Source organism: Dromaius novaehollandiae, chromosome W, assembly GCF_036370855.1.
Source record: "Dromaius novaehollandiae isolate bDroNov1 chromosome W, bDroNov1.hap1, whole genome shotgun sequence".
In the NCBI taxonomy this organism is placed as follows: Eukaryota; Metazoa; Chordata; class Aves; order Casuariiformes; family Dromaiidae; genus Dromaius; species Dromaius novaehollandiae.
The window spans coordinates 66864539-66892500 of record NC_088130.1 but is presented as its reverse complement, the minus strand read 5'-3'; the positions used below and the strand labels follow the sequence as shown (position 1 = coordinate 66892500).

The 27962-nt window shown below is 41.6% G+C and overlaps 1 protein-coding gene across 3 annotated transcripts in view; it reads left to right on the top strand.

The window, feature by feature from the left end:
• The first annotated feature begins 1439 nt into the window (after nt 1-1439).
• LOC112994473 (ectopic P-granules 5 autophagy tethering factor) overlaps nt 1440-27962 on the top strand; it is a 57454-nt gene continuing 30931 nt past the window's right edge. For 2 of the 3 annotated variants that reach the window (XM_064500748.1, XM_064500750.1), the window contains exons 1-18: nt 1440-1571; nt 4305-5243; nt 6788-7031; nt 7884-8020; nt 8597-8704; nt 9686-9759; nt 11852-11960; nt 12559-12673; nt 13215-13365; nt 14440-14595; nt 15065-15222; nt 19325-19479; nt 20050-20190; nt 20421-20585; nt 21597-21719; nt 23336-23595; nt 25242-25382; nt 26807-26951. In XM_064500748.1, the coding sequence (XP_064356818.1) occupies nt 1518-1571; nt 4305-5243; nt 6788-7031; nt 7884-8020; nt 8597-8704; nt 9686-9759; nt 11852-11960; nt 12559-12673; nt 13215-13365; nt 14440-14595; nt 15065-15222; nt 19325-19479; nt 20050-20190; nt 20421-20585; nt 21597-21719; nt 23336-23595; nt 25242-25382; nt 26807-26951 (3375 nt within the window). In that variant the 5' untranslated portion in view covers nt 1440-1517. The remainder of the gene's footprint in view (nt 1572-4304; nt 5244-6787; nt 7032-7883; nt 8021-8596; nt 8705-9685; nt 9760-11851; nt 11961-12558; nt 12674-13214; nt 13366-14439; nt 14596-15064; nt 15223-19324; nt 19480-20049; nt 20191-20420; nt 20586-21596; nt 21720-23335; nt 23596-25241; nt 25383-26806; nt 26952-27962) is intronic. The other variant, XM_064500749.1, reaches the window with a different exon arrangement.

Sequence of the window (27962 nt, the reverse complement as noted above, 5' to 3'; positions counted from 1 at the left end):
CAGTTTTGAGACTTGTGTGCTGGATGTGTTGCTTTCTGTGCTGTTCATTTCCTATCAGGGCTAGGTCTGATATACCTTCAAAGCATCCTCGGATGATCAGGTGGGGTGAGCGTCTCTTGTAAGAAAGCCCACAGGAGCATATCCTCTCTGAGCCCTTATTTCAGAAGTTGTTCTTGTTAAGTGCCAAGAGAGTTGTGGGAGAGAACACACCAGGGAAGGTCAGTATGAGAACAAATAAGTGTGATTAGCCATGAACTGTTACATCCCTTGGACCAATGCCACAGCCCCCAATTTATAACTTGCCTAAGCATGGAGTTCTTCAGGAATCACTGTTGCATTTTGAATTCATATCCTATTGCAATCTAAATGACCTTTAAAAGGAGATCAAACCCTGTGGTTTGGTGCAGAATCCTTTGCCAAACGTAATCTCACCCCCTAAGCCTGGGATATGTAAGGCAGTTTGCCCCAAATTGCCTGTTTTTTGGCCTTTTTTTTTTTTTTTTTTGAGGGTCGGTGCGATCTGCAACTCATCGACATATAATATATATTCAGCATTTGCCGGTACCACTTGCAACTTGCAGGTGGTTGAGTTCAGCTCTGGAGAGCTGGTGTTGGATGTTGATATCATCTGAGCATGAGATGGAGAAAGAAAACTGAACTCTGACTACACTTAGCAATACTTCCTTTACGTTTCCTACAGGCTGCTGCCGTCGCGAGGTTAGCATGGCGATGGGAAAGGCTCTGCTCTAAAACACATTGCAATTTGACTTTATTGGGGCTTCTCAGCTGGCCGAGGGCAATCGGCGGTGCTCGGGCTCTTGTGGGGGTGGAGATTCCCCGCTGAGGCCGAAACTTGGCCGGTGGATTCAGCAGACGCACCGACGTGGCCCCAGAGCCGGGCGCTCGTGCCCTGAACACACCGGCTGTCTGAGCGGAGCTAACGCCCGGCAAACCCTCGCTGGGGAGGGAAGCATCGCCCCGCGGGGCGACTGTGGAACAAGCCTGCCTGCCCCTGAGCGCTGAAATGGCTTTTTACTTTTTTTCAGAAACTTCCCGGGCGGTTTTCCAAGTGGTGCAGAACATTTTGGTCTAATACCGTCGGCAGCGCCGGTGCAGTAAAACCAGGGAGCATCGCTTAGCCCCGCTTGCCTCTTCTTTAGATGCATCCGTTACCCTTCCCGTGATAAACGGAAGCCCAAAGCAGGGACGAGGCGTGTTTATTTTGCCACCGAAATGGTGCTTTTCCAAAGCATCTTCGCGGGTCGCCTCGCCGTATTTGCTTCCTTCTCCCGAACATCATAAATGAAATTCGTGGTGCGGCAACGGGGCGAGGGGCCCTCCCTGCCACCCCCTCGGGGAAGGGGGGGGGCGTTGCGGAGCGCCTGCCGCCGCGCCGCGGTTTGTCCCTCCGCCCCCGCCGTAGGCGCCGCGCTGCTGATTGGCCGCGCGCGGGGAGGCGCCCGCCCCTTCCGCCGCCGCCCAGGCAGCAGCGAGGCGGGTGGGGGTGCGGTGGGGCCATGGCGGAGGCCGTGCGGCCCCCCCGCAAGGCCCGGGCCAAGAGCAGAGCCAAGGTAGGGCGCGGCGCGGGGGGGAGCCCCGGGGGCCCGGTGGGGGCGGCCGGGCCGGGCCGGGCCTCGGCGGCGGTGGTGGTGCCGCCGCCGCCGTCGCTGCGGCGATGTTTGTGTCCGTGTTTATCCTTCGCCTTGCGGTGGGCGCAGCCGAGTGGTCGGTCGTGCTCCTCAGCAGCGCCGTCGTGCTCGGGCCTGGAGCGAGTGAGCTTTTCTGAGGCGATGGGGGGGGGGGGTCGGAACAACCGGCGACGAAGGGAAAGTTGTGGTGGTTTGTGTGTTGTAAAGGGACTTTCTTCTGTGCTGGTGTAAACAAACTTATTGTGCGTGTGATGTGTGCCCTCCGCGCCCAGGCCGCTGGAGCTGCCTTCGGCTGCGCAGTGTAACGCTTGCCGGGGTCTCGTCTGCCGCGGACGCCGTTCATGGTGCCAGCGGCTTCCTGGAGGCTTTGCTTTTCTTGCAGCTGCGCTGTATGGCATTTCAGTGATTTGTGAAAATGGCCTCAGCTGAACTCCCTTGCCTCCGTGTTGAGTCTAAATGGAAGTGTAGCCACGTTATCGTTTATATGTTTCTTTTGTCTTGCATGGTGTAAATTGTACCATGTAGAGCAAAGGGTGTCAAAGCCCTCTGAAAAGAAATGAATGCACTAATTGACCCCCATTTGGTAAAACAAGGCTTAGACCTAAGTGCTAACTACAGCTGTGATTCCTGAATTCGAGGCAGGTAAGGACTGGAGGAAAAAAAACATCCCATGCCGGAAGAGTGAGCAAGTCATGGTTTTGTTTTGATACAGCCCCGCGGTATGCGCAAGCGCAGTCAACAGTTAAGGCTGCTGTTTAAGAGAATCAGTTCCCTGCAGGAAGGTGACTCGCAGGTGGTTGTGGTAGGTCATTAAGTACGTATGCAGTATGTGCAGTGGCTGCGGTCCTGGGCCGTCCCTGCCAGGTGTAATTCACCGTGAAATAATTTGGGGGAGATTCCTGGGAGATTGGCACATGTGAGAATCCGGAAGTGCTTCAGTGCTGCATGTGACCCGCTCCCTTTCTGGGTGATGATGTTGTCGTTGTTATGCTCTGCACCCTTGTTCTACGTTAATGTGCAAGCAGTGTTTGAGGGTGTAGTGTGGGGCCCAACCACAGTAAGGACTTTTTCATTGCTGTGTCCCAGAACAGCAATAATCTTTGGAAAAGGTGAAATTCCTGAGAGCTGGGAGAAGGCTTAAAGGCTAAGCCCTCAGAAGACAGAGCAGCTTTTATGCCAATTCAGGGCCTGATTTCTCCTCAGAAAGTGGGAACTGAGAAACACTTCATAAATTTTACAAGAGACTGCCTTTGTCTAAGAGTAGCACTTAGATATCCTAGTGATGAGAGAACGCTACTCGGAGATAACGGGAGTTTATCTGTACAAGGGCCGCAGTAGGGAGCTTCGAGATTGTAGAGAAGAAAGGACCAGCAGCCTTGCATGTTTGTGAAGCATGCAGATCACGATGCTGTCAAGAAAACTGTGATACAGTATCTGTGAAAAATACGGACTTTGAGTGAATTGTCAGGAGATGTTTGTTATAACTGCACGTTCTAGTTCAAAGAATTATTCTGATCTATTTTTAACTTTTCCCTCATAGCTCTAACTAGTCTTGGAGTGTGTCAGCAGCATTTTGTGATCAAAAGTATTTGCAGATTTTAATACACTGTAGAAAGCTATCTGAAAGCAAAAGCCAGTGTATTGCCATTTTGTAAGGGAGCTGTGAGCGTATGCTTTAATTACGCATAGGCAGTTGAGATCAAGGTCAGCTGAGGCCTTGATGTTTAGAGTTGTTTGCATACATGCCTTCTCATAAGGCAAAATCACATGTCAGCTGCTTAGTGAAAGTATGCCTGAAATTGGCAGCAAGTGTCCAAAATTTTTCCCTACTTCTGGAGGAATATTGAAGCTTTTTAAAATTTCACTTATCTTCCTATCTATATTTTGTGGGTCATTCAAAACCGGAGCAGTGTAACCCAACTCTTCCCAGTTTTGCTTTTTAGAAACAGTGTGCTTTTAGAAACAAACTGTGCTGTTGGAAGGAGACTACAAATGTACACTTTAGACTAGGGTTATGGGGACACTTTACTCAAAGCTGTTCTTAATTTAAAAGTAAATAGTCTCTTTACAATTTAAATGTCTGTTGTTTTTAAGTTTCTTTTATGTCTCTAGTGTGTGATACCTATTGAAAACAGGTATTTCGGTAACTATTCAGATTTCATGATGGTCTTAGATGTAATTTGCAGATGCTTTCTGGACCTCTTTGTTCCAAAATTAGTATTTTTGAAAACTGTTTTCTTTTCAGTGCATTAAAATATTTTGATAAAACTTAAGATGAATTTCTAAGTAATTTACTGTGGTAAAATCTAGTGACTCTTTGTAGAGGTCAGAGTCCTGGTACTTTGATTATTTTGCATGTTAATGAGATAGACTCTGTTCTGGGATGTTTATAGCTTTTTATGGAGAAACACTGAAGCATGAGTCCAGAACTGACCAAGAAAATAGACACTGATAGACAGTCTTCAAAGAGGAACTAAGGAACAAGGATCTGCATTTGGTACATTTCTTTTCACCTTTAATATTATGAAAATTAACCTGTTAAGAGGGGCTTTTGGAGTTGTGCTGTTGACAAGCACTATTTTTGGTGGTGATTGGATTTGGGATGCATGGGGGAGAGATTCATTTGTTAATGACTCTTTGTTAATTTATTTCTAGGAAAAAAAGAAAATCAGTAGTGAAGAGTCCCAGATCCAAGAGTCTGATGATGTCTTCCTCCCTCCTGTGGCAGAAGTGTCTTCTCAAGCCAGTAAAGCGCAAGTGGAACATCCTGAAGGATTTGCAGAAATCCAGCTCAATGATGAAGCAGAGGACGGAAGAACTGTGGATGATGTGTGTGACATCCCCTCGAGTACTTTATCCTTAGCAAATGAAGGATCTTCAACAGTGACTTTAGTGCCTCCAGCAGTTGGAGAAGAGCGCAAAGCCCATCCCTTACATGAGGAATGCAAGGGGGATGTTGAGAAGAGTGGGAAAAGCAAGCTGGGTGGAACCCAGAGCCCTGGGGAGGCTCTTGCGGGTAAATCAGGAAGCTGTGATGTATCGGGTAGTACCTTTCCTTCCAGTGCTGCTGGCTCTCATACACTGGTGGACTTTGTACAGGACAAAGGAACTGAAAGCATTCAGGATGTTAAAAATCCTCTTGTCTGTTCTTTAGAGAAGCCTCCTGTTACTGTGTCACAGCTCTGTGAGAAATCCAGAGTACATGTTCAACATTTGAGATTGAAACCTGTTTATCCAGACTTGTCAGCTGAATTGTCTTATGAGAGACCCACCGTAGTAGCAGTCAAACCACTGTTACACAACGAAAGGCTGTATCCAGAAATCCCAACCGAACCAGAACTGGTGCCATTTACCAGAGAGCAGCTGAAAATTTTTGAGCCATGTTCATGGCTGGAGAATGTTGACTCCTATGCAGAAGAATTTGAAAGCGTTGCTCATCAGGACAGGCACGAGTTTCATGAACTGCTCCTGAACTACCTGCGCTGTAGGAAGCAGCTGTTGCTGGCTGAGGCTGAGCTGCAGTCCATGATGACAGACTGCCAAAATGCAAGGCAGAGATTATGGACTTTTAAAGAAGAACAGAAAACTGTGCAGGTGCCTGTTATTAAAACTACTTTTGAACCAAAACTATTTGGACATGATTCCGGATAGTAATCTTGCTTGCTGTCAAGCTCGCTGTATTTAGGCTGGTTTGCTGTGAAAGAGATGGTTACCTCTACTTTTCCTTCTCTCTGCTGTCCCAGTGACCTCCCTGCCCCCCCAAGTACTTAAGAATATCATCCTGTTGATGTTTAAAGCAGTTTGTTCCTTGATTTAAACTTTGACAAATGTAGAATATTGCAGTCTCTGTTAATGATCTCTTCTGGAGCCAAACTCCTGCCTGTAGTCAGTCAGAATGAGATGTGTGTAGTCAGTTCTGCTTGTTGTGTTGGGTCAAATTTGTGCTCCACAGTGCTTCAGCTAGGCACAAGGGGTCTGTGGTGGAATAGGACTATAGCCAGGATTCCAAAACGACCATAGTGGTGCTTCTGCATGTTGCATCTGGACTGCTGCCTGCAGAGGTCATTTCCTGCCTGTCCTGCTGGCAGAGGCTGCGGGTGTGGTGAAACTAGAGTCCTGCTCCCCAGTGACCCTGTTGCTCGGAGCGTAGGGAGTGCGAGATGCATCCGCTTCCTGTAACTGTTGCTCCATAAGTGTAATTGAGTCTTTTATTTTTTACTAGGGAATAAAAATGCAACGAACCTGTACTGCTGAGCATTATTAGACTTCCAGTTTTGCTTTGATCAGTTTCTGTGTTCTACAATTTTGTCTTCACTCATATCTCCGCTGGTCAGCATACAGTTAGCAAAGCTCGCTGGCTTGCTGCTTGTTTTATTCCCTCCCAATTTACTGTTTATTGTGTATGTGCATGCAGATAACTGTCTTTTTATTACCAATTCAAAACTTATTCTAGTAACTTATGTAAAACAAGAATACTTTCAAGCCAAGCTTCCTAAGTGTGTGCTGCAAAGTGCATTTTGTGGTTGCATGAAAGAATAATAGGGATGCTATGTGTTGTGGTTTCCTCGTGCTAAGGAGTTGGAGCTGGGGCAGAGGAAGATTGTTCTCAGCCTTGAATTCCAGTTTGGAAAAAGTAAAAGTACAATTAATTTGAGAAATTTTAAATGTATTTTGGGGAATTACTAGTAAATATTGAACTCTAGGAGCCTGTGAAAACTTTTAGCCTCTGTCAGTGTATGTTTTGGCTTTAAAACAGCAGATCTGAATGTTTATGAACATCAAAAAACTAAGAAGCTGTAGCACTCGGCAGGGAGTAGAATGATCTGATTTTGTTCACACCTGTTGCTGATAAAAACGAGTCACTTCATCTGATGTCAACTGCTAATTCTGCATTATTGAGGGTTTATAGAGTCTAGGTTTTTTAGAAGTTGGAGGTCTGCATCAGCAGCAGCCAGCAGCTCTGAAAAATAAGTAGGGTGCTCCCAGATTTTTGTCTTTGCCATCTGTAAAGTGGCCACTCTCATGGAAGCTTCGAAATCTATTGACTGGAGGGTTACGTCAGGCTTGATTTCTGTAAGCGCACTTGACCTAAGAAAATGACAAAAACCACTTACATAAAATAATTGCTTTCTTTTCAGGGTGTCTGTGCAGATCAGTGCAAAGTGTCGGGTCACCATCGCTACCAGACGGTAGAGATGAATGAAAGCGTGTTGGGGGAACTGAAAAAGTTGTTTAAAGCCAAAGCAGAGCATGTGCATCAGACACTGGCACTGCACTTGTACACATCAGTGCTGTCCCGGTTACAAGTGGAGTCGTACATCTACAGGTTGCTCAACAGCTCATCCCTGCTGAGATCGGTGGCTCTTCAGCAGCAGGAACAAGGTGTGTTGCTTATCTGGACGGCTGCCTGTGCTGTCAGGGTGCTGAACGCCTTGTTTGTCTGGAGTTTTGGAGTTCTTGTGGTGGGATTTGTATATTGAGTATTTCTCCTCTGACATGAAAACCTGTTGATTTTACATAGTGAACAGTGAAACTCTTCTCTTGCAGCAAAGCTCTAATTCTCTTGCCTTAGTCTCCTGTAGAGTGGAAGTTGAATGCAGGAGTGCTGCCTTGTATCTAAGCTATCTAGTGCAACTGATCTGGAGGAATACTGAGTGGGATGGGACACCCTGAATCCAATCTCTTGTTGTCAAAGGCAACACACAATACAATCCCTTTTCCGGATTGATTATAGATGTTTTAAACCCAGTTGGGTCTTATTGCTGCTCTACGCCTCTTGGAAGGCTGTTTGAAATCTCAGAGCTCTAATACTTAGATATCTTCTTGGTTTTCATCTGAAGCACGTCACCAATTTGGTCTTGTGGCAATATCATCTTTTAGCTAAAATATCCCTCCCACTGTATATTTATTCTTCCTAGGCCTCCCCTGGCTCCAGTTGTTTATATGCATAGTAAATGTGCTGGTTCTTACAAAGGTCATGTTGAGGGGAGGCCTTTTACGAGAGTAGCTATGGTATGTTCTTTTTGTAATTGGTGTCCAGTATTTAATTATAAGATTAAGTAAAATACTTTAAGTCAGCTTCTCTGTCAGTTCTAGAGAGCCACTCTGTTGAAATATCTCGATACCTATAGATACAGAGAGAGGAAGGTTTCTATATAATCTCCAAACCACTGCTTATGCTACTACTGTGAGAGTCACTCATCAAAGCTCCTTAATTCTGTTTTTAATTTGCAGTTTCAAAGCAATCAGAAAATCTTTCTTCAGACTTGAGCCACTTGAAAGAATGTATCAGCGTTCTTTTCAGTTTCACTCGTAGAGTTATCGAAGACCCTCAGTTTCAAAGTGACCTTCTCACCTGGTTGCGGAGACTGGTGAGGGAGTGAGCATGGATATAGCTGTGTGATCGAGCACCTGAGATCAATTCAGAAGTCTTTTTTGAAAGTGTTACTGTCTGTCCCATGTGCAATCAGTTCCTGTTTTTTTTCTAGTTGGGAAACAGAATCTGTTGCTCTGTCTGTAAAATGATTTCCCTTGTCTGATAAAGTCAGTGGAGATGAACAGTCTTAATGAGGTCTGGCACATGAGCCACCAGCACTGCTCAAGGTGGACTTGAGAGTTTTAATAGATACTGAGCATTACTGTTCTTGTTTCGGAAGTAAGAGTATTCAGACTCGTCAGTTTTGGGAAACTTCTTGCTGACTTTTAAATGTTAGTTTTAATTACTTTAAAATTTTACTACATTTTTTTTCTACACTGAATAAAACTTTGTGCTGTAGTTCATAAGCCAAACAGCAGCTTTTCAGTATTGTTTTACTGTTGCTTGCCCTGAAAACTGAGGCTTGTTGGAAAGTGTGAGAAATGAAAAAGCGTTATTATTCTGCTTAGCAAGACTGTAAAAGAATGAACCTTGAAATTATTTACAGGATTCCTGTATACTTACCTTGTAGGTGTCAGTGTTGCAAAGAATTGGCTGTCCAGGTGACCATCTCTTCGTCTTGAACCACATCCTCCGGTGCCCAGCTGGGATCAGTGAATGGGCTGTTCCGTTCATTCAGGTGTGAATGTTTAAGTCTTTATTTTTGGAAAGTTGGAGTGGGGTGGGTAGGAGAAGAGGATGTCAGGTACCTGATCAATCCCCTGTGACCGCTGCATGTTTCTGGGTGTGTGGTGCCAAGAAAACAGGAGGTTGTCAAGGCGTGCATGTATGCATGTTATCTCAGCTGCGATAAGAAACACAATACCTCTTCTCACTACTTCTCAGCTAGAGAGACTCAAAAGGGAATTGAGGATTTAAGGTGCAACTTAGGAGGCCTCATGCAGCAGCAGGTTTTGGGAGAAATCTTGAGAAAGGAAGAGACTATTTAGATTTGAAACAGTTACTGTATATGAGACAAATGAGACTGGAGGCAGCTCCGTGAGATAGAAGGGATGAGTGAGAGCAGTTTCTAAGTACTGCGCGTTGAGATGGGTTGGCTGTGTTTCCTTGGAAAGTTCATTAGCTGGCTAATTAGGAATGCAATGGAATATGCTCCCTTTGTAGAGATCAGAGGGAGTGAAGATGTCCATAGGCAGTAGAGCATTTTTCAAAGCAATGTTTTTGCCCCTTCAAGAGGGGAATATATTGGAAATCTAATTGTAGGAAAAGGATTGCAATTACAGTAACAGGAAAATGGCAAGTAATAGAATAAAAGGAAGGCTGAATGCAGCATTTTAACTTCCCTTTTACTCAACTCCCCATCTGCCTGCTAGTTCTCATATGTACCTGAAGGGAAGAGAGAAGTTTTCTTTTTTGGAGCTTTTAAGGGGTTGTGTTTTTTCTCCTTTAAATTTCTTTTCACCTACTTCTGTTGAGCAAATCTCCTAATCTTGTGCCATAGCACTGTTTCCTCCAAAGGGTCAGAATTGTCTTTTATGCGTGCTTTTTCATCTGAACAAAAAGCTGGTAATGAGGAATATGAAACTCAGAATATGAATTTCTCTGGTAAAACTAACTTGCCTTTTGTTTAACTTAGACTAGATTTTGTGTTTTATTTCAGATCAAAGTCTTGGATAACCCATCAGGTGTCTTTCATTTCATGCAATCTCTTGCCTTGCTTATGTCTCCTGTCAAGTAAGTGTGAAAAATATGATTTTATAAACATATTCTGGTTATTTAATAGTAGAAAACGTAATGATACAAGGTCTACTTATGCAACCCTGGAAGCATACTGCAGGCACAACTGAGAGATTAATATTAAAATGCAAACTTTTTTATTCACCTCAGGTTACAGCCTTGGCAGTACATTGCCCTACTGCACACAGTGTGATAGAACTTGCTTTCACCTGTCAAATAGCTAGTGATAGCTGACATGCCTGCATGTTTGTTGCTGTGAACTCTGAAATAAAATTCTAGATGATGTTTCCACAGTTACCTGCTGGGAATACTGGCTCTGCAACAAAAGTGCCTGCGTAAAGGGTTTTGCAAAGTTGGAGTATACATTGGTTGTGCTCTTTAATTTTTTTTTTCCTCCATGCTTTTTTTTTTCTTCTTATCTGGAAGGAAGATGTGATGCTTGGAAAAGCTAGTTATTAAAATCATTTATTAGTGAAAACTGCTGTTATGTGCTTCAGATAAAACATAAAACTTGCTCCAAACCATAATCTGTTCCCTCTTTGAGTTCTTCTTTAGTCATTAGCCTTTCTCTTTGATTTGCTTGCTAGAGACTAGTGTGTGGAGATAATTGCTCAGCTGGGTATGCTCACTGCAATAGGAAAGTTGCAAGTCCGTGGCCTGGACACATCAGGGTTTTAGCTGTTGAGATTGATGTTTTTTGTAGAAATGTTAGTTTCAAAGAATCAAACTGCTGGTCCTTAGGGTTGGCAGTCAGATCTTGATAGTTTGACCCTAAATTAACTCGGACTTCTGTTTACTGCAGGCTATTCTTTCAGTTCCTGAAGGAACAGTTTACAGTTCATGTCTAGAGCTTTTTGGGAAACAAGTGTGTGTTGAGGGCATGCGTGTTGCCAGTGTGTTTTGGTGCTTGCACTTTGAACGTAGACTCTTCTGCGGCATCTGGAGTGGCTCTCCCAGCTGGTGACACAGGAATGCAGAGCTTCCACTATGGCTGTTCTCCCCGTTACAGGGCTGACGCTTGTCTGATGCAGTTGCTGCAGGTCGAGAACGAGTTTTAATTTTAAATTTGATTTGCGAAACTGGTATCTTAAAACTCGTGTTGCATTTGTAAAATGTTCATATTTATCAAAGTATGAGTTCTGGAAGATTCCCACCCACTCTGTGACCAATGAGGTGACAAGCTGCCAGTGTCCTGTGGCGATGTGTGCAGAGCTCTATCAGTATATTCCTGGATAATAGGAAGTTAAATGTTATGATTTTAATTTTTTTATATAGATGTTTGCATGTTCATTCCATTTTGTGGTGTATGTCTGTACAACTAAGAATTTATACAGTATACAGCCTGAAAGCTAGTATCCCAGCTTTAAGATGGTCAGATATATGGAATTTCTTCTCTGTTTTGTCAAGTTAGCAGTATTGGAAGCTGAAACAAATATGCTTTCCCATTTGAAGAACGCTGCAATGAGTGAGTGAGTGTTAGAACAGGGCAGCTCTTAACATGTGCCGAAATGGATTCAGATAGACAAACTTGAATCTCTGTGCCGCCCTTGGAGCTGGCTTGCCATGAGACAGCTCTGTTCTGGAAGTTGTTTAGTTGTGGTAGCTCAGTGTGCCTAAGATGAGCCTTACTAATTTCGATATGATGTCTAGCTGACGTGGCTGTACAAGTCATGGAGTGGAGCTGGCCTGCACTCACCCCGTTTTATCTTTGATTCACCAGATGATGGCCTTAAATAATTGTTGTAAAGTACCTCTTCTTTGAAATACAATTTCCTTTAATTTGACTTCTGGATTTTAGTGTAGACAGACAAAGAATAGTGTTCTCTCCTATATATTTAATGTGACTTGCTATACGGGGATGCTAGCCACTTACATTGTTCAGAATATTGCTTGGAAGATCGAAAACTGAATTCAGACATCAGATTGGTGTGAGTTTTGTATGACATCAGGGTATTTGACATACTTACTAATTTCTTTTATCTGTTTTAAAATATCTTCTTTTAACTAAGAATTGACTAAATTCAGAGTTCTTAATTTTTTCTAATTTTTCAAAATTTGGTTTTCACTTTAAATGGATTTATATCCTCAGAAATCGGGTGGACTTTATGTGCCATATGAAACCAAGTGAAAGAAAAAGTTCCTCTTCATCTGGAAAAGAATCTGGAAATTGGACACTAGTAGATGAAGGAGGAGAAGAGGTACAGCATACAAAGTTTTTTTCCCTTAATGGTTTTGCTTAAGCTTATTGTATTGGTCTTATGAATTGGAGGAAGAAAAGCTGACTCTTACTCATTTATAAAGCATCATTTTAGATTTAGACCTATTTTTGTCTCTTTGTATCTCTGTGGTATGACTGTAGATAGTCATGGAGTACCAGAAACTGGAGGTTTCCAGTAATGAATATTAACAGGTATAAATTAAACTTTATTGCAACTATTGCATGCAGAAGGAGGGGAAAAATGCAGCTTGTTTAAGGCAACATAATGCATTTCAAAATGTTTATACAATATGAAAATAGACATGCATTTGAATATGTGCTTCCCTTTAGGGGTTATGTTAGACTTAGACTACCATAGGCTACATTGTGTTTAGTTCTGTTTCCCAGCTGATGAGTGCTATTATGTAAAAACGCAAACGAGCCCAAATTTAGGGGCCTGTGTGTGTGGGAAGGAGAGTTCAGTTGTCCTTTCTTACATACTTTCTTTGTTTCCCTTTACAAGGAAGCTGGTATGATAGCTAAGGCCTTCTACCATGATTTTTATTGGGAAAGATATTAAAAGCTAAATTTCTCTGCAGGATGAAGATCCTGAAACAAGCTGGATTCTGCTTTTGGAAGATGACTTGATTGCCCTATTATCACAGTTCCCCTTTCATGAACTATTTCAGCAGTTCCTTGGAATTAAGTCTGGAGGTAAATCATCTGCTAAAGAAGTATTCTTCATTTTGGTTATGTTAAATGTACTGATGACTAAAACAGCCAAAAACACCACTGCCTTGTGAGGAGATGCTCTTCAAAATGCGTAATAAATGAAGCTGCACAAACAGCTCGCAGACTAAATAGATGAGATGGCAGTTGTGTGTATGAGATAACTTAAAAGTTGGATATTTTGGGGACTAGCAAGTTCAAAGCAATGCCAGCATGCAAAATACTAGAGTCCTTCCCTTTAGTTTTGATCTGGTCAGGAGATGTGTTCACGGATATGTTTTCAGAGCTAGTATTTTTCCCCTTGCCTGTTAGCTGTAATGTTACTGTGATTTTTTTTTTTTTTCCCTCCAGTTGCTCCCTCTAACCCCCCCCCCCCCCCCCCCCCCCCAATCTCTGGACAAGTACACGAAGATATTGCTTGATGGAATCTTTATAATCTGCATAGATTATTTTTACTTTCATATTTAAATATTTCACTTGACAATGAATACTTGCTTTCTTTTTCTTTTCTTCCTTTTTTTTTTAGGTTCTTATTTTCCTGAAAAAACAACTCCCCATGAGATGATGAAGATTTTTGCTTTTGCAAACTCCTTAGTAGAACTTCTGTCTGTGGGGTTGGAAACATTTAACAGAGCCCGCTACAGGCAATTTGTGAAACGAATTGGTCAGCTGATCAAGTAAGAGCATATCTTCTCTATGTTATGACTGAATCTGCACAGGCTCTGTTACTTTTGCGTTAAGTGGGAAGTCCTTAGTCACAAGTGATGTAGCACAAGTAAAGACCTGTGTAGGAGCTTGTGCTTCCGCTGCAACAGTCTGTTGTTTGGATTATTGTGGTGCTGTCATCCTTACTGTAACTTGACTGTTCAAGCAGATGTTTGCCAGCATAATGGAGTTTTATGAAGTGCTGAAGTCATAAGATAGAGTGGGCTATTTGCATAACACTGCCTTCTGCAGCAGTTTGTAAACAGTAGGTAGCAATTTCGTGTGTGTGCCAGTTCTGGCCTGTTCCTGAGGAGTCTTCCATTGCAGAAGAAAATGTATTTCTCATAAGATGTCTTGTTCATACTTTCTCTTTTTGGTTTTAAATTCAGAGCTGCAAATACAACATAAAAATCAGTTCTTGGGTAGCCTTTGCCCTAAGAGTAGGGTTAGCTGATCTGGGAATCTGAAGCTCCAGAGTCCTTGACTCCAAAACCGCCCATGTAGTGGGGAGTTGCAGGGTCTAAATGCTGTGGCAGTAAGGAAATGCAGTTGGAAAAGTTGCTCTTTATTGTTAAATCTCTAGCAGTTACTTAATATGTCCTGGCTAGTATACGTATGTTTTCTGACATAACGGTATCCTCCTTGAAATAAAATCTTTATTTTTCTTTATGCTATACTGAGTAAGTTGGTGCTGTAATAATTACTCCTATCTGGGCTTTTTGTGTATATTGCAAGTTCATAAGGTGAGCTTGCTTTGCGGCTTAAAAGTTCATAAAAAAACCTAATTTGGTATAACAGAGTATGCATCCTTTGCTTGCAAAACCAAGGAAGGGTAGCACTGACGTTCATAGACTGAACTTGTTTGAAGAGGTGGGGAAAGTACATATTGTTTATACAGAAGTCTCTCGGAAACCAGAGGGAAGAGGCTTAAGCTTGTTCATCTCATAACTAGATTCTGGTCTAGTTGCATGCATCTATGTTTTCATACTGTGCTGACATACTTAATGATCTTTCTGCAACTTGTTTCTTCTATTTTTGCTGTATAGGATGACACTTTGTCATGTAAGTGACCACTGGGCCCAATATGTTAGCTACAATAAACAATATGGATCAATAGCACATCCCTACTCCGTGGAGAAATTGCAACTAGAGTTTGATGAGCTGTTTTTTAGAGCTGTTCTACAGGTTCTGAAGGCCAAAAGGTAGGCCGTCCAGTGATTTGTACCAAAATACTGCATTGAAAAGCCAATATCCTGGAATGAGGGTCATGAGAAAAGGTCATGCCAAATGAGTTCCTTCACCCTGACGTCCCCTTTCAGTGGAAACTAGCTTTGGCTTGGAGGGCTTGGAGGGGTTAGATATTTGAAATGGGGAATTGCAGTAGCTTTAATATTTACTCTTAATGATTTAGACAGGCCTGTAATATGCAGGATTTTTCGGCTCACTGGTAGTACCAAGATGGGCAGGAATTTTAAGCCTTGATTTCTAGGATCAGACTAGAGGAACTTGCTCAGCTCGGAATGAGATTAACTTAGAATGAGAGGTGCTAAGAAACATTCTCACATTCCTAATTCTGTTGTATGGCAGAGAATTTGGGCACGTGTCTCCTTTTCAAGTGTTTGGGATTTATCAGGGCGAAACGCTTTCTCTCTGTCTTTTCAAATCCAACAGGTTGGGAGTCTGGTTGTTCATGTCCGCGATGCCTTATGGAACTTTATCCAGCAATATGCTTTGGAAGCTCTTCTACGTCATGCACTGTGCAGAGAGTGAGCAACTGGAAAAGCTCTGCTCTACTCTACAACCTTCTGACTGCAAGCAGAGACTCCAAGGTAGAATCTCTTTGCTCAGAACCAATTCTAACTGATTCAGCTACTGCTATATCAGCAACAGTTTTAATTTTGTTCCGGATCCATTGTTAAATATACCCTCAGCTGCATGACTGGACCAGAGACCTCAGAAGTATCTTGGGCAGTTTGTGGGATTGTAGCACCAGTCTGACTGAATTCTCATTTTACCAGGAATTGTCACATAGACTTAAACCTACTGTCCTTTTGATTTTTTTCTCTCTGCAACAGTGATTGCTACTGGCTGCTTCAGAGAGCTGTAAGAATGCCTAGCAGTAGGTACACTTTGTGTATTCTCATGCCAGGTCCCATCTTGGTATCTAACAGTGTTTGGAGATGGAGTTTTAAATCCAAACATACAGAATTTTGTATCACTTCTAGCTGTTTTTTGGTTGTGAGCTGCTGACTGTTCTTAGTTATATAGATACACCAGTCCTCCTCTTTTTTTTTTTTCCTTATTAGTTTTGTCTTCAGTAGTTCATTATGTTGGAGTTCTGCTTGCTGTTTTTTCACAGCTATGTACGTTGCCCTTATTTCATGCCTTCTTTTGGTGCTTTTCTTGCTCTATGTGCCATCTGTTCTTTCTCTTTCCCTTTCACTTCTGTCCTGCATTGATCTGTGCAGTAATTGTGGTGGCTTTAGCTATGGCAGGATTATTTTGAAGCTAGTTGAATGCTACTTTCCTTTTGCTGCCTTGTACATGGAAAACATTTCAGGACTTGTTTGACAGGGAGACAGGTAAACAAAGCAGTAACTCCCCATTTCACAAGCCCTTTCCCTCTTGAGGCTATCAGATGGAGGAAAAAAATCTTACTCCCAGTCGTTTTTACCCTTTAGCTAGCTGGTAGCCCAAACAGCTGTTGCCACACAAAGAAAGTCTTTTGATGGAGAAGTGGATGAAAATAGAGATCTTGAGAGCTTATTGAGCGTATTTCTTGAATTTGTGCAAGGTCAGCAAACATGTAAGGCAGTTTACACAGATTAGGACAGGGATATCAAGACTGTAGCTATGTACTTTTTATGAAGTGCTGATATGTTTTGGCTGGTCAGAGCTACTCAGAAACAGTTTCAGTGGGAATACAGATTTTCCCCCCAGATTTTTACTGTGAAGTCTCATATTTGCACCTCAAACAAAGAGAGCATAATACAGTGCAGTGGGTTGCAGCTCTGGCAGTAACAAGCACTTTTTTTTTGTTGGAGCTTTGTTTTGCATCTAGCTAACTTTTATGTTTTGAAGTCCCTGGTATGCTGATGCAGGGTATTTTTATCCTCTTCATTCTCCTTGCTGGGTTATGTCAGCATGCTGGTGTTTTTCACGAATGTCTAGACAGGGAAAATGAACAATTCCTTCAGTGAGATCCATCTAATCTTCTGAAATAATGTTTTTTGACTGCCACTTAATGATATAATGCTGACTTAGTTTCCCATAAATCATACTGTAATAGTCCTTGGCATTAACATTAATGGGAGATACTTTTTATTCATTTCCTCTCCCAAATTAATTTTGAGAAATGTTAATAGTGGTGCGTCTACAGATGCTAGTGAGGCTTGGTCATTGGTGGAAGCCTTAGGCTTGCATGTGTAAAGGTGGGGTGCTTTTAAGGGATGGGCAGAATCAGCATGGTAAAATGGAGTAAAGCAGTGGTGCATAGTTATTAGGACAACTTCTGGACTGTGAGAGCTGCCAGATGATGTAGAATAAACCTCTGGGGGAAATCGTGGAAGTTCGGTTACTTCAGGTATTCTTGAGAGGGCCAAGTGTTAAATTTACTGTGGAACACAAATTTTCACTGCTAACCAATGACCTAATAGTTTTTTCTTTCTTGATCTTTGATATCTGTGTGGGCACAAATGCCTGTTCTCCCTAAATTTCATAAATGAGGATTGACTGTTTTGTCATTTTGCTTCCATTGCGCTAGGTAGTGAGAACTTACTATAACCAGAGATGTTGTTTAGCTTCAATAATGTCATGTCTAAGGGAAATTACCAGGGTTTGAGGGGTGAGTGATTTTTAGGGTCTCTAAATTTGAATAGTGGGCTGCAGTGTAATTAGATGGGCAGAGAAGAAAGGGAATTGAGTCAAGTAGCAACTGCTTGGTGAAGACATCATTGCTCTGAGGCGATGGGATTTAGAAGGAGCCTGTCTTCTCTCTCTCCTTCTCCCCATCCTTCAGTCCCAAGATATGGCTCAGTGGGAGTCTGTCGGGAGAGGGTTGGGGCCTGCAGAGTGGAGCCCATGGGAGACCCTGGTTACAGTGATGGCCCGTTTCGGAGCTGTGACTTGCCGCAGAGAAGGTCTTGTGCACGTCTGCTTGGCAGCTGGCTCCAACTCACTCCCATCAGTTTGTGGTCTTCATCCTTAACTTTACCAGATCCTTTTTCTCTCTCTTGTCCCGTCCCTTTCCAAACCTCTCTTCTTCTGCTTAGCTAATCTATGCCTAACTAAACACACAGACAAATCCCGGTGCTTATGTGATGTTTGCTGTCACTGGGTTGTTCATGACGTGTGTTTCTACTCCTTCCCTGCTCTGCAGCTCACTCTGCTATGCCAGTTTATACAGTGGTGACCTGATCTTTTTTGGTCGTTATCCACTACCTTAAAAATATACTTCCTAACTTCTGCTGTTAAGGCAAAAAGTAATATGAGAAGAAAAGGGAGATGAGTGGATGGGAGAGAGATTGCTGCAGCTTTTTGACTTGTAATATGTGTCCAGAATGTAGTTTATCTTACTATACAGAGAAGCTCCTCGCTTAGATTGCACAATTCTCCAGCACGTTCTTTGTGAGATGTGTTGGTTGTTAAGTCTGGTCATCTCAGGTTGAGGTACAATTGCGAGGTTGTTGAAAGCACTTGAAACAGAATGTAACCGAGGCGGAAGTGCTTAATCCCAAGCATGCTAAATGCACACAGCTGCGTGGATTGAGTAGTTGAGTACCTCGGTGAGTGCTTTTTCACTGTATTCAACTGCTGTGATAAGATCGCTGTAAAACGTTTCTGCTGGTGTGTTATATACTACAGAGGAAGCAGACCACTAGCCAAACCATTTTACAGCCCAGATGCAGCTTTCAACACTTCCTTTGCTTTTCAGCACAGACCCCGTTACTTAGTTTGCTTGGGATAGATTGAAAGCAATTTTTTTTTAAGTGCTGTTCAAGTTTTGTGGTAGGTCCTGAAGGGAGGAATGGAGAGAAGTATTTATTTACATTTGGCTACTTTCTATTCCTATTTTAAAACTTGCCTTCAGCATGTCCATACGGGTTGTGAGGAGAGCCCTGTCTTGAATCCGTGCGAGAGCATCTCTTATCCTTCGTGTGCTTCTGTGCTACCTCAGTTCTCTGTTTTGCAGGGGTATTTTCCAAGCATGTGTTCAATACTTTTGTTTTACTGAGTTTGAGAAATGAAACTGAGCTTTCCATGCAACTCTTGGACGTAACTGAGGCCTGGGTCTAGATGCTTTCAGTGATCTCTCTTTTGTAATCAGCATGGAACGGTTTCCCTAGTTTAGTTGCTGCTTGAAATCGTGGTATGTAGAATAGGCAAAGTCTCTTGATCAAAACCCCTCTTCTCTGCTTGGATGCGTGCTCAGTTTTAATCTTTTCTTGACTGTAGTGCTAGTTAACTCTAAGTTATATGAAAGAATTCAATTTTTAATCTGTGGAATTAGTTGCTACAATGTATAATGGAAGCTAAAACCATAGCAATATTTTTAAAAAGTAGAAAGATTCAAGCAGGTCCTCCAATGAATGATTAATACTGCCTAATTAAAGATTAATATTTAAATTCTAGCCATTCTTGAAACAGTGAGTTTTCATCATGGGTTACTGCCATATTTGCCAAAGGATGTGGGCACATCGTTCCATCACTACACACTACGGTATTTTTTTGCACCTTATTTCAAAACAGCTGGTACCAATCACTTCTAAAGAGAGGGTACTTATTTGCAGGCCACCAGGGATGATAATTCCTTTGTCTCTGATCCCTTTTCTGGGATTGGACTGTGAATAAATATATAAGTATTGATGATGTACTTCCTGTAACACTTCAGTTACTATGTTTGTTTCATGTAATATTTTTTTTTTTGTCTAGATCCGGAGCACCTTGAAAGTTTTGAAAAATATCTGAAATCAATGAACTGCTCAGAAGAAATTTGTCTGCTCACCACATTTGCGCAGATGGCACAAACCAAACGGGCTGATGTGGATGAGGATTTTATCAAAATGATTGTTCTGGAGATATATGAGGTGAATAGTATTACTGGTCTGCTCAACAAAAGGATGAGTATGCTCTTGCTCTTTCTGACAGTGAAAAGTTTGAAGCATTCCTCATCTCCATAGCTTATAAACCTCACAGGCAGCTCTGTTAGTCCCATGGCTGAACAATCTAAGAATGAATTAGAATATCCTGAAGTGCTTGTTTTGTTCTGGGAGACAAAACAGCTTTTCTGTAGACCAAGCCAGAATGGAAAAAACAAACACAAAATCTTTCCTTTGCTTGGTTCTTTTCTCTCAGGTCTAACTTGTAGCTCTGAAATTCCTTGTGCATTTTCTCTCCTTTCTGTTGTTGTTCGTATGTTCAGTTTTGATCTTTGTTTTTGGCATTGTGTTATAACAACTTCATTAGAAGTATTAGATGTTAGGATAATCAGTTTTAATATTGGCATTTGCATTTATCAGCCTTGTTGTCCAGGATCCTCAAGAGCAATTTGATTCTGTTCTCCAAAAGATGTTTCGTTGCGGTATCAGTGCACTATTTATTGCAGTGTCAGTGAAGGCCAACCATAATGAGTAACTTCTTTCTGCTCATCTTCCCAGGTGTCCTATGTTAGTCTTCCCACAAGAGAGACATTTTCAAAAGTCGGTCGAGAACTCCTGGGAGCGATTGCCAGCACCCATATACAGATTATTTCTGTACTGCTGGATCGAGTTAAAGACACCATTGAAAAAGTTGGGATGGTAAGTGCTAACCTCTGTCATTTAAAGAAGGCATTCAGTTAAAACTAGGGAGAGATCATACCAGACAGCGTTAAAAGATACGGCTTGGTATGCCTGGATTGTGTTAAAGAGCTGTCAGTAGTTTTTTTTGATTGTATCACTGTTTAAGTCTGTGGTAGAGCGGTATAGTGCTGATTATTGTTTCATACTAAATACTGATTAGCCTTTTGTTCTGTCTTCTGTCCGCAAAGGTTTCTTTATATCTGTTTAAAGAACTGCCATTGTACCTGTGGAAGCCTTCTTCGTCTGAGATGGCACTGATTCGTGACTGGTTATTAAATAACGGTCTAACCACAGTGGAAAATAAGCTTGCCTGCATTATCTTGGAAGGGCTAAATTGGGGATTTGGCGAACATGTAAGTGTTAAAAACAGGAGGCCTGTCATCTGGTTAGTTTTTGAGAGGAAAAAGTATTATTCAGTCTGAGGCTATAGTTATGAATTTGTGAAAACAGTTAAAATTATATGCTTTTGATATGATAAACTGCTTTGCGTGCATTTGGAAGCATTGGCATTGCAAACTTTGCAATGATTTTCTAGCATTCTGCCTGAAGATTTGTTTGTGTCATTCTTCAGCAGTGATGTAGCTGAGATTAAAAGAGATGCTTAAACAGCAGTTTCTTCTTTCTAAACACGAGGAAACAGTCAATGGGACTATTTTTGTGAGTCACTTGACTAGGGTGATCTGTGCAGAAAGAGCGCTATGCAGAAGAGAGGAATCCTCCAAGAGGTGTGTGTGACACTGGTGTGACTGTAGCTTGCAGGATTATATCCAGGTGTGTTTTGTACAACTCAAGAAAACTCATGATTGAAATAGGTTTCAAAGCCCTGAGCGTGATTTAAGATTGGAAAATATTCCACAGAATGGGTTACTCCAGGAGCTCCATCTGTTCAGGACGTGACCCAGGTCAATTGTTTTTTCAGAGAAACAGAAATTGATTTGGTGCAGTCCTGTTGCCTGTGTTAAAAACTTAGATTTATGACTACAGTGAGGCATTCAGTATGCTAATATGTGCATTTGATTGTACTAAGCTGTGCTGATACTCCGACATGAAGCTTGTCTTACTTTTGCCCCCCGTTTCTTGGTAGGATGTGTGAAAACGGAGGAGTGGTAGGTCCTGGGAAAACTTGTGAAGCCTTTGCTGTGAGATAAGAGTCACGTTGGAGCTTTCTGATATGAGGAAAAATAGTTCTTTAAGGTGGTAGTTGATAAGAGGAATTAGTGTTTTGATGCAACTTGTATTAGGGCGGTTTTTTTGATAGTTTTTTTTTTTTTCTTGGTTAGTGTTGGTTTTTGTTAGTACAACTGAACAACATGGTTTTAGAGACCTTTTTAAATGAAGTGAGGTTTGATGTGATACTCTTCTAGCAGGATGCTCTTCATCTGGATCGAGCTGTCCATTCTGAAGTTGCATTGATGGTCCTGGAAGCATATCAGAAATATCTACCCCAGAAACCATATGCTGGGCTGCTCTCTGAAAGCATAAAACAGGTATTCTTCAGAATTGCAGGGAATAATTTATTGCTAATGACAGAAAAACTTCAGGACAAGACCTCTGCTTTTTCTTTTCCTCTCTTTCCTCTTGTTATTAGAACATCATTAAATACCAGCTCCTTGGGTATTTTTGCACCCACGGTGGTATCTTAAAATAATACTGTTAGTCTTAAAAGCTGAGTGTCTATACATGAAACAAAACTTAAATTTGTCCCCCTGTTTGGTTTGCATTCTTACCCAACCTGTAGTTGCATGATCACAAACTGTTTTTCCAAAGGATCCTTTACTCATTCAGAGTTGGACAATATTTGCTTAATGAAAGGCTGTTTAATATTACTGGTGAACATAAGAGACACCCTTCCTGTGTCTCCAGCTTTTAGTCTTACCTTATTTGAAGACTCAACTACTAATCTCTTTAGGCTTTTTTTTCTTTAGGCTGTGTTACCTATTTTTTAAAGCCCATGGGTGACTGAGGAAGGTATGGCCCCAGGTTACAGAAGGGGAATGGAAGGATAGAAAGGTCAAGATTAAAAATTCTTTTTTTTTTTTTTTTTTGATGTTCAATCCAAAATGCTTGTATGTATTTATTCAGAGCTCTTAGCATTGTGATGTGCTTTGTCTTCTCAGTATTTCTTGTACAGCATTTTCTTCTCCTCCTCCTGAGTATCTTTTCCCAGTCTTTTCTTCCCACACTTTGTTCCTTATCGTCTTCTCTCTGTCCTGTCTTGTTTCTCTGTACTATGTAATTATGGTTTGTTGCCTTGCACAAGCTGGATGAATTCTCTCTTTCAGCTCATTTGTACTGTGGTTGCCCCCTGTATTGCTGGGTCTGTCCTGATATGCATGAGCCCATAGCTGGAATTTGAGTAAAAATTTTGCTGTGGTTCTTGTCCCCCCTACTCAGGAAGGAGGAAATCTCTGCATTGTTTTCCAAATCTGAAATTCACACTGGTCTGTAAGAACATATATGACACTTTTTTCCCCAAAGATTTATAATTCATTGGAGTCCTGACAAACTTTTCGTGATAACAGACACGCATACCTGGCCAATACAGAGACTCTCCCTATCTACATTACAGAATTGCTTTTCAAGAAGAACTGCCAGGTTTTAGGCTCTTTGTTGACAGATGGTATTTTTGTATATTTTTTATTTTCACCAGCAATCTTAAGCTTTACTAAACTTTATCTTTATATATATAATTATATATTTTTTAAAAATATATTTAATAAGTATATTTATATATAAATATCTATCTATCTATCTATATATTTCTTCAATGTATTTATATATATATGACTGACTTAATGCTACATATAGGGGGAAAAAAATGAATCCAAGACCGATACCCAGTTTGGAAGACTTTGGCCGAACAGTAGGGGTTGATAGAGTTTACCAAAAAGGCTGAGGTGAGCCAGAACATAGAAACAGGGATTTGAGCTAAACTTAACTGTGTGGTATGTCAGAAGAATAACCACTGTTACTCTGGTCTCTGACTTAGGGTCGTATTAGAAGAGGAAATTCCTCTGAGCTGACCAAGTCCTAGATGAGTGCTGGACTTGCTGTAGCACTTGCTGTGCTGCTTCTCATTCCTGTTGCTGTTTCTTTATTTCAGGTCTCCTACTTAGCCAGCATTGTTCGTTATGGAGAAACGCCAGAGACTTCCTTTAATCAGTGGACATGGGGCTTGATTTTGAGGTTAAAGCTTCACAGAAATGACCGTGGCGTGCAGCGGGGCTGGCCTGCGGCCCCTGTATCTGACAGCGTGCCCGACATGACGGAGTCAGTCGCACTTCACCCGCTCCTGAAGGCTGTTAAAGCAGGCATCCCTATCGGCTGTTACCTGGCGCTGGCAATGACCACGCTCGGGCACAAGTAAGTGTACTGTCTCCTGTCTGCCTTGAGCAGATGGCCCCATTGCTGAGCATCCTACCTAATGATGAACTGAGGGCTGTTAACATCTCTATGCAAATTTAAAGATGATAAAGGGCTTCCGAGGCAAGAGTTTGAGCTGTCGTCAAGGACAGTAGTTTTGATCAGCACGCTATTTCCTTTATTTTGCTAGTACTAATTTTGGTCTCTTGCATGTTTGGGTAAAACAGTGATAAGAAATAATAGTGAAACTGCTGGGGTTAGTTTGACCGTTGCAGACAAGAATAACTCTTAACCATATCTACCAAAAAGATTGTCCTGCAGTTCATTTTACTTTTAGCAGCATAGTCAGAAAATAGAGTTGGGGGTGGGGGAACTCTCATGCTGATACAGTAAATTGAGAGGTTTATAATCTTAATGCTGAAGCTCCTAGCCCTGGCAGTGTTCCAGCACAGTCTTTTCCAGTGCCCTCAGCTGGTTTGTAGATAAGACTCTCCTCTGATGGAATCAAATGAACTATTTCATTAAGGTACAGGTACAGGGGCAGACTTCTGTCAAAGTGTCTCCCAGGACTGTTTTTTCTACATCTGTGATTGCTTTAGTTATATCATCTTCTTCAAAGTTTTGGCTACTTTTGTTTTCCGCATACAGTGTTGCGATACTCTTCAAAGAGAAACTGTCTTAGGGTTGTTCTCTTTCCCCTAGACATTGTATCTATGACATAAGCTTAACTTCAAGCATAGATACATGCTCCTTCATGGTATTCCAGTAATTTGAGACTACTATCAAGCTGTTCTAGTTTGAGAGTGGAAGGTGAACACTGAGAGAAAAACAAGGAACATCTTTAATTTTGATTTTTTTTTTAATTGCCCTTTTTGGCCTTGTGAAGAATCATTTGATATTAATCTTCTACGTAAATAATAATGCTGATATGTATCATGAAAGTTCAAGGCCAATGTGATAATGAACAGAAGAAACAAAGGGCTATGTTGGTACGTTAAGACTTAATACTACAGTTTGTCTCAGAGTAGACATGGGATTGATGTTCTTTGTCCTGTCCTAATGTGCAGCCCTTTTCCACTACCAGAACTTGAGGCAAAGAAATACCCTGAAGAAGCTTCAAGTGATCCATTTTCTGGACAGTAGGGGTAGGATTCATCTCTGTTAACTGTAGCCACCTAAATACTTAGTGTAAGGTAATCCTTTGAGCTCTGTCTATAGGTGGTGGAGAAAGAAAGCTCATGTCCAGAGAATCATCCATCCTAATTTGCTATCAAAGGTAAACTCCACGTGTAGGTGTTTCCATTGCCTGGAGGAGGAGGCTAGCTGACTAGTTAAGCCAGAACTTTGACCTTTAAATGACGGAAACCCTGGATGAAGACCCACATATGATCATCACCCCCATGTTCAGCCTTTTTTAGAAGAGAGGACACAAATCTCCAAAAGAGCAGAAAATACTCATCAGTTCTGTCAGCTGTTGTATGACTCCTCCAGCTGAAGAAAAAATTCTGCAGATTTAACTCTCTAGGACTTCAAAGGTTATATGTAAAGATGTGAATGTCTTTATATCTCAGTTCATGAAGAAACTTGTTTCTTGCTGCTGATAGTCCCCATGCTTTTGCTTATTTATTTTGTTTTTGTTTTGACAGCATTGAGAAGTTCTGTGCCGAAGGGATCTCTCTTCTGGGTATACTCATCCAGTCTAGATACCTGAGAACAGTAGTCCATGTGCTGGATAAAATTTTACCCCTGTTTTACTCTTGCCAGTATTACCTCCTGAAGAATGAACAGTAAGCATGATATGTTCCTAACATGTTTATTGCTAAAGAGCAGTGAAAGTTAAGATTAACTGTTAAACGTATCGTGTTTCATTCTGCATTTTGCATCTAGTATGAATGTGACACAGATGACTGGAAAAACTTCTGGTTTGCCAAGTTACTTTTTGTCATTGGTTGTGATTGATGACACAGTTATGGAAACCTGGGCTGCTGACATCACGTGTACACACATCACTCATGACACTGTCACTGTGTCACACAACTGGTCTCTGGACAGCTGTATTGGCAAGAACAGTTGCCTTTAGATAGGCTAGGTAGAGAAACAGGCAATGCTGTTTAACTGTATCCATACTGGTAAACTGATCCACAACCTCAACTCTCAACTGTTTGTCCTGGTGAACTGGTAATGTGGTCCCATGGTGTGCTTTTGGCTCGGTCTACCTGGCAGTCTCCCAAACAGTTTCTGAGCTAGCTCTGGGTGTTAAAGTGGGCCAAGAACCATTCCCAAGTGGCAGCCTTGATGGGGCATCCTCTTTTGGAGAGTAGGAGAGTTAATAGATGCACAGGCTGCTCTATGCCACTTGGGTTCGGGGCCAGAAAACGGTCTGTGGCATGTTACTAGCTTGACAGAGTCTCTGTAAAATAGTTACTGCAGTTCTGTTGAGCATGCTGCAGCCTTGAAATACTGACAAGGATATGCCTTGCAACTTACTGCTGTTAGGGCCTACCAGATGTTCCTGACGACATTGTCTTCTCCAGAAAGCTGGAAAGTAAGTTTTTGGGGTGTAAAACATACACACTGCTGTTTGCTGTCTGAAAACTCAAGATATACTGCTGTGCAGTTAGGCCAGGCAACAGGTTTATTTTGCGGTATCAGCCACTGTTCAGTTCTCATGGGTTTTGTTTTGGGAATGCCCTACAGTTTCAAATACTTACGGGATAATTTTGGGGTTATTTTGTTAATGTCAGAGTAGTTTTGAATGTGCCCATTCCTCTTTTTTTTTTTTTTTTTTTTTTCCCCTCCCCCTCCCCTTTTTCTTTTTTTTTCTTTTTTCCAAAGCAGGCAGTGCTGCAGCTATAATTTTCTATGCAAGGTAACTTCAGTGTAAATCTTCAATGCGTAGACTCTTTTCTCGTGTAAATTTTTCCTAACTCTTGTGCAAGCGTGCATGTTGTGTTTGTAAGTCTTGATAAGTTGTCTTGAATTAGAGGCTGCCTTGAATTGCGCATACTATGCCTATAATATGGTTTAGTGGAGCAATTAATACTCTGCAGCATGGTTGTGAAGCAAAATCCTGTATATTTGGGTCAACCAGTGCTGCTGAGCTGTGCTTCATACTATATAACTTTTGAATTCTTTAGAAGCAGCTCTTCTGAGTATTATGTTGTAGGAGAAATTCTGGAATTGATTGAATTGAATTTGTTGACATCCCCAGGTTTTTATCTTATGTCCAACTGTTCCTTCACCTGGATAGTGGAATTCTTCAAGGCATGACCCAGCAGGTTACCCATAAGGTAACACAACACTTGACAGGAGTGAGCTATGGAGAAAACGTTAAGCTGCTTAGTAGTATGATACAGGTAAGATTTTTATTCTTATTTTTATTTTTTTCTTTTTAAAGCTATGTGCCTTATGTACACCTGTGAGGTTTGGAAAGAAATTGGGGTGCACACCCAGCAGTAGGGTTTTTTTGACTGGGTTAGAGTTTAAGGTCAGAATGGATACTGAATCTGCCATGGAATATCCTGCATCAGGCTCAAAGAGTTGGGTTTGTTTTCCTGAAATGCTTTGGCTTAAACTGCGTTCTTGAGAACAGGAAAAATGATTTCTTCGGTTTCTGGGATTACTTAAAATGTCTGAGATAATTTCAACAGATGAATGCTTTCTGTGTTTCAGAGGGAAGTGGAAAACGCTTAAGATCTGTACCAGTCTGATATTAAGAGGGGGATAGGGAAGGGATTCTGTCCTTACCCTAAACTGGCAATCCATCTGACTCTGGGCGTGTTAGCAAGATGTGCCATCCAGATTTCTTGGAAAACAGACTTCTTAGTGCCAGATCAAAACTCTGTTAAAAAAGCAGTGCGATATATAACACCACTTTCTTGCTGGTGTTTGAGGATTGCAGCAGATACTAGGATTTGAAAGTTTTGCTTTTGACCGTTGATTTATGGTTAAGGTATGAAAACTATTACTGGCTTGAAAAATAAAATACTATTGTTTTCTTAGTGCAAACAGGTCAGGAACTAAGACCTACTAACATTTGAAAGAGGTAAGGGCTAAAGAGAAACACACCTGCTCTGGGAAGTCCTCTTGCAGGAACAGCCGGCAACACTTCAGAAATAGGTGCTGTTTATGCCTGCAGGTGCTGTTTATGCCTTATTGCAGAGGGCCCCGCACGTGGCCTCTGTGTCTATTTTTGCTGATTGCATAAACTTCACAGACCTCTAGGCTGCAGCAACTCTCTTAAAGGTTGGAGATGGCAAATAATTTATGGCAATGCTCTTTATGCCCATGTAAAACTAATATATATATATTTTTTTTAGGATAGGCCCACAGCTTCATGTGAATTAAAGAGTTCTTCATTAAATTCT